Here is a 6,787-nt window from a genome sequence, read left to right as displayed (position 1 = left end):
AGTTCCATAGCAGTGGTCTGTTAGACATAGCAGTGGTCTGTTACACATAGCAGTGGTCTGATATACATAGCAGCGGTCTGATATACATAGCAGTGGTCTGATATACATAGCAGTGGTCTGATATACATAGCAGTGGTCTGTTATACATAGCAGCGGTCTGTTATACATAGCAGCGGTCTGTTATACATAGCAGTGGTCTGTTATACATAGCAGTGGTCTGTTATACATAGCAGCGGTCTGTTATACATAGCAGTGGTCTGTTACACATAGCAGTGGTCTGTTATACATAGCAGTGGTCTGTTATACATAGCAGTGGTCTGTTAGACATAGCAGTGGTCTGTTATACATAGCAGTGGTCTGTTACACATAGCAGTGGTCTGTTATACATAGCAGTGGTCTGTTACACATAGCAGCGGTCTGTTATACATAGCAGTGGTCTGTTATACATAGCAGCGGACTGCTGTACAAAAATAACAGACTGTTGAATACCATACTTGACCAATCATAATTGAGTATTCAGCAAAGCCGTGTAATAAAGAACAATTATCACAAAAGCAGTGACTGTGTTAAGTTAAATTAATGAAGTAATGACAAATAAAACAATTCCAATAAGAAAATAATAGGTCCTTTCTGTAAACATTCTCTGACACTGAAATAGGTAGGTTATTCACTTATGGCTCAGATGCAGCATCTAAATACTGAAGTGTTGCTCTTGTTTGGGACTAAATTGTCCAACGTTGCCTCTGGCTAAGCGGAGGGCATTTTTCCGCACCACAATGTAATGCTTTCCTTAGCTTTCACGTGTTTGTTGTGGGTGGGCGTATACGCAGTTGCCTTGGGTCACTTCTGATTGGTGAGCATAACCGTCACACGAGGTGGACGGCATGAATTTGTAAAACCATTAACACAACAGTTCGAACCCTGGTTCAGACGCGCCGCATAAATTGCAGCCTTTGCGATTTGCTAATCACATTGTTTCAAATCGCGATTTCGATTTGATATTGATTGATCGTTTAGCCCTACTTTTGAAACATGTAAAACAAAGTTTTTAAAATATGTCTAAAAATGAAATGGAAACATTAGAGAAGGATTAAGACATTGCATTTTGTAGAAATTAGGTTTGATTTTCAATAAGTGAAAGATATAATGTTGCTTGTTAATACTACTACTACTACATCTACTACTGTCCTCACTGGAGTAACGACTGACATCAGCACAGACTCGTGCTGTCCTCCACAGCATAAGGACAAAGTTTGGAAACTATGAACTTTCTTCACGAAAAACAAATACAAAAACAAACAAACAAACAAACAAACAAAAAACGCTGTCCTTTCCTGCCTTCAAAAGCATTTGACCAGGTTAATGCAGCCAATTAAATACAAACAGGGTCTGATACAGATAAAAGAGGAAAATTCAGAATAGACCAAGATGTAAAACAATATACACAATAATTAATATATATTAGTACACTTCTCAGAGTTATTAGTTTCTAACACATATTCCTGAAGTCATGGTTAGGTGAATGTGAATGACAACATACTTTAAGCACAGTCACCTTCTTTTTTTTTTCCAATAACGGTAAGGACTGGTTTGCATCACAACCTCAGCTTAGTTCAAAGAAATGACATTTAACATGTGTTTATGAATGTTTAAGACTGCAGATGCATGATAGAATATATGCTCTAGATTATTAATTTATGAAATAGCTTACTTAACATATGTTTACTGGAGACCAGAAAAGGTACTGAGGGAACTGGATGTCTCTGTTCATGTCTCAGTCATATAGTACTACTTGTCTTGTTGAGTGTTTACATTTTTAAAATTAAAGTTAAAAAGAGACAATGACTGTAATGATTTAATACCCACCAAAAAGTAAAGAATGTGAGAAACTTTTTTTTTCTTTTTTCTTTTCCTTTTTTTTTTTAAGGGACATGTAACCATAACTCATATATAATGCACATGTGTTCAGTCTCCCCACATTTGCCTGCTAATCATCAATAATACCATAAACATCCAAACCTCACCTATAGCACTGATAGAATTAGCATTGAAATAAATACATCAAACATCTTTATCTATTTTTCCTGATGTAGAGACAGACCACGTCAGTTTACAAGCAGCCAATCAGATGGCTGTATAAGATTTCCAGTCATGTGACTAAGTAGCTGTCAGGCTGTTTCAGACTGTTATAGACAGAAGAGAGATGCTATGTTTGGGTTTGTGGAGTCTGTGGTAAAAGTGAAAAACGCTGTTCTAACAGTCTCTGTGTGTAAAGAGATATATTTGAGCTGAATGAGTTCTACGCTCGCTTCGAGGCCCTCAACACGGAACAACAGAGAGAGGCCATGGCCACGGAGAGCACACAGAACTCATCACTAACCGTGTCAGCAGCAGATGTGCGTGTGGCTCTGAGGAGATTAAACCCAAGGAAGGCGGCTGGCCCAGACAACATCCCAGGGCGTGCACTCAGGGTTTGCTCAGCAGAACTGGCTGATGTGTTTGCAGAAATATTCAATCTGTCCCTCAAGCAAGCTTCTGTGCCTTCTTGCTTCAAGTCCACCACCATTGTGCCCCTCCCAAAGAAAAGCACCGTGACCTGCCTGAATGACTATCGCCCCGTGGCACTCACTCCAATTGTGATGAAGTGCTTTGAAAGGATAGTCATGACTCACATCCAGGAGATCATTCCAGACACTTTAGACCCTCTACAGTTTACTTACCGACGGAACCGGTCCACTGATGATGCAGTCAGCACTGCCATACACACAGCCCTCACACACCTAGAGGGCAAGGACACGTATGTCAGAATGCTGTTTATCGACTACAGCTCAGCATTCAATACGGTCATCCCCCACAAACTCTCTGAAAAGCTCCTCACCCTGGGACTGACACCCACCCTCTGCAACTGGGTACTGAACTTCCTAACGGACAGACCCCAGTCAGTCAGAGTTGGCAACCGCACGTCAAGAACAAGAACTGTAAGCACTGGGACCCCCCAGGGCTGCGTGCTGAGCCCCCTGCTGTATACTCTCTTCACGCACGACTGCGTGGCCTCCCAGAACAACACCAGCATCATCAAGTTTGCTGATGACACAACAGTCATCGGACTGATCTCTGCAGGGGACGAGACAGCCTACAGGAGGGAGGTTGCAGATCTGGTGGCCTGGTGTCATAACAACAATCTCCCCCTTAACACAGACAAGACAAAGGAGATGATTGTTGACCCAAGGAGGCGAGGGGAGCTGCACACACCTCTTCACATAGGTGAGACTGAGGTGGAGAGGGTGAAAACCTTCAAATTCCGTGGCATTCACAACAGTGAGGATCTCACCTGGTCTCACAACACACAGCACATCATCAGGAAGTCCCAACAACGACTGTACTTCCTGAGAAGGCTGAGGAAATTTGGCATGCCAGCCAAAATTCTCAGCAACTTCTAAAGGAGCACAATCGAGAGCGTCCTTACCAGCTCCATCACAGTCTGGTATGGAAACAGCACCACTCAGGACAGGAAGGCTCTCCAGCGCGTGATTAAATCTGCTCAGTCCATCTCAGGAGCAGCCTTCCCCCTGCTGCAGGACACCTACAACACCAGGGTCATCAGGAGGGCCCACAACATCATCAAGGACAGAACACACCCCCAACATCACCTCTTCACACTTCTACCATCAGGCAAGCGCTATAGAAGTGTGAAGTCCAGAACATCAAGACTGACAAACAGCTTCTATCCACAGGCAATCAGGCTTGTGAATGACTCTTTCACACATAGCCCCTTCCAACCTCTTTGACTGGTGGGCCATCTACTGAAAACACACACTACTTAACGAACACTAAACTCTGCAGACGCAAGACAGCTGTTAGCGCTGCTGTCCCACCACTGTCATCATGTAATACTACACAATGCACTTTATGACCCCTTGCACATACTGCAACATTGCACATTCATCTACCTCACTTCTCTTGTTTTTCTATAGGTTCTTTTGCTATTTATATCGTCTCCATATAAGATTTTTTTCTACTTATTTATACATTGTCTATTCACACTCGTCTGGTATCGGAGGATGAGCAAAGTTAGAATTTCATTGTACAGTGCAACTGCCTGTTTTGCTGTGCACATGACAATAAAACTCTTGAATCTTGAATCTTGAATTTGTGTCAGTCCTGTGGGTTGGAAAGAGTGATAACCACACCAGTGCTCTGTGTCTGCTTTAAACATGAGACACAGAGAAAGAAAAAAGAAAAGCCATAAATGACCCACAACAGCAGTTGTTTATATAATACAAAGGTTTATTATTTATTATTCATTTATTTGTTTGTTTGTTTGTTTGTTTATTTATTTTATCTCTTGCTCTAACGTTGAGCTTATTATCTCTAAGTGAGTGAAGACTTAATTAATGGAATATTTATTCATGTATTGGCATATGTCTGTTAGGTCTGTCTGAGTTCTCTTAGGTGGAAGTTTTTTGTTTGCTTGTTTGTTTTGTTTTTCTTTTCTCTCTCTTTTTTTTTTTCAATCGCAGCCTTTTAACACAGCGTGTCTGCAGTTTGTGCCGAGGCCTATGCATCTTTTGGGCAGGCCTAGGCCTGTCCGTTGGCCACGGGCCTGACTCGGTCTGTCTCATTTTGACTCGGTCTTGACTTAGACTCGAACCTCTTTAGACTCGAGCATGACTCGTCCTGGTCTTGGACTTGCCCTGGACTAGATAAAGGTGGTCTTGACTATAGCTCTGCCTGTAACACAATATTTCACCGCGGACAATTTGCTAGCACATCAGTTGGTTACCAATAAATGAAGAAAATATTATCACTGGTTTGTATTTCTTTCTATATTTAAAACTACTTTAAAATTCCTGAGAGTACTTGGCTGGAAAACTTGTGATAAAACTATTTTAGGTTTTTGGGTTTTGCACGACAAAACCCAAACTGGCCACTACAGGGGGGAAAAGAAACAAATAAGAACCAAAGCAGACAGGGCGTGACAGCCAGGAATGTTGATAATGTGTTTTTTTTCTCCCTCTCTCGCTCTCTCTCTCTCTCTGTCTCTCTCGCTCTTTTTTTTTTTAACGTTGGTTTAAAAAAAAACAAACAAACAAACAAAAACCCCCACAGATCAATGAAATTCTTACTGCTCTCAGATTATCGGTGCTGAGTTTGTGCTGAAGATATGAAGATAAGCATATGTAGCACTGTGGGCTCATGTCAAACTACCTCAGAAATGGCTGACAGGCCTCAGGATTAAGCCCCTGATACTGCTTTCAGGTCAACAGGTGGAACATTTCATCTATACACTGGGTAACTCATTTAAACCTGTGTCCCAGTTTGTCCTAATCAGCTGACACTTAACATTTAACATAGGTCAGTCACATGTTTTGGAAGGTAGGAGATTGCAGTGTTCAGTTATCCCTGAACGAAGAAACATTTTTTAAAGTTCAGTATGTTCTCCTTGTGTTACAAGTAAAGTGTATGTTAGTCAGTTGTGATCACTGTAATCATATGAAGACCTTTATTCTGTGCTGAAAGAAACATCATTTCCATACAGAGAGGAGACTTTGCATTGGCAGCACATGCTTCAGTGCTCTGGGAGTGTTTATAGCCCCGTGAGTTTAACACTTGATGACTGAGAGCTGCCTGTCCCACTAACTTAACCCACAGACACCATGACTTTCATCACCATCTTCATCTGGGCATTATTGTGCTATATCAAAGGTAAAAGGAATTTTTTTTTCTCTTTTTCTCATGTTTTTCCATGAAGTTGTGTGCTTGAAAGATTCTTACAGTTATTCTGTTTCCTGATGCAGTTCTGTTTTATTTGTATTTCAGAGTCCACAGGACAGGTGACTTTTACTCAGACTCCTGAAGTGAAAGCTGCTCTTCCAGGAGACACAGTCACTATTAACTGTAAAACCAGTCCTGCAGTGTTTTACCACAGTTCCTATGGTTACCACCTGAACTGGTACCAACAGAAACCTGGACAGGCTCCTAAACTCCTCATTTACTCAGCCAATAAGTTACAGTCAGGAATTCCAAATCGTTTCAGTGGCAGTGGATCTGGGACTGACTTCACTCTTACCATCAGCGGAGTCCAGACTGAAGATGCAGGAGATTATTACTGTCAGAGACACCATAGCAGTGTTGGGTTCACACAGTGATATAGAGCCATACAAAAACCTCCCTCAGTCAGACTGCACAGAGACTGCACTGCTGCAGCTGGGACCTACTGCAGGTGCTGAGGAGGAGGATGTGGTACAGCACAATGATACACAGTTACACTAAATTAACCATAGAGAAACAGAGAAAAAAAAAAAATGTGAATTTTGAGAAGGCGTTGGATAGAAAAGGTCAATACATATTTACAGTGTTCTTCTCTACAAGTGCATACTTTACTTTTCACATACTAAAGAAAAAGGAATCATAAATGAAACTTTATTCTCACTGTTTCTGACTACATTTAAAACATTCTTATACTGTCTTCTTTTAATGCACACGGTTCTCTAAGTTCAGCAGGTCATTATAGGCTTACATGCACTGAAATGCATCCCCGTCTTTTCAGAAACTTTGAATAAGCAGCTACAAATCACAACTTTACAAAAGTAAAGTAAAGTAAAGAGAAAAAGGAATGATCTACTCTTCTGATGACACACTTGCTTGGAGTAAGTCTCACACTACAAGATATATATATACTGTATAAGTGAATATATAATCTTCAAATGACCTTAATGATAAATATGCTCAATGATTAATGCTGAAAACAAAACAAAATAAATAAACAACAATCATAGACAAAGAA

The 6,787-nt window shown here is 40.9% G+C and overlaps 1 gene segment (V, D, J or C); it reads left to right on the top strand.

Moving 5' to 3' along the window:
* Window positions 1–5,651: 5,651 nt before the first annotated feature.
* LOC115825510 (immunoglobulin kappa variable 4-1-like) lies at window positions 5,652–6,149 on the top strand. The segment is given in 2 exon segments: window positions 5,652–5,706; window positions 5,821–6,149. Coding segments are annotated over 2 exon segments (378 nt in total).
* The last annotated feature ends 638 nt before the right edge of the window (window positions 6,150–6,787 follow it).

The sequence above is a fragment of the Chanos chanos genome, chromosome 12 (genome assembly GCF_902362185.1).
Source record: "Chanos chanos chromosome 12, fChaCha1.1, whole genome shotgun sequence".
NCBI classification, from domain to species: domain Eukaryota; kingdom Metazoa; phylum Chordata; class Actinopteri; order Gonorynchiformes; family Chanidae; genus Chanos; species Chanos chanos.
The sequence above is the reverse complement of the archived record's forward strand: the minus strand, read 5'-3'. Positions and strand labels throughout refer to the sequence as shown.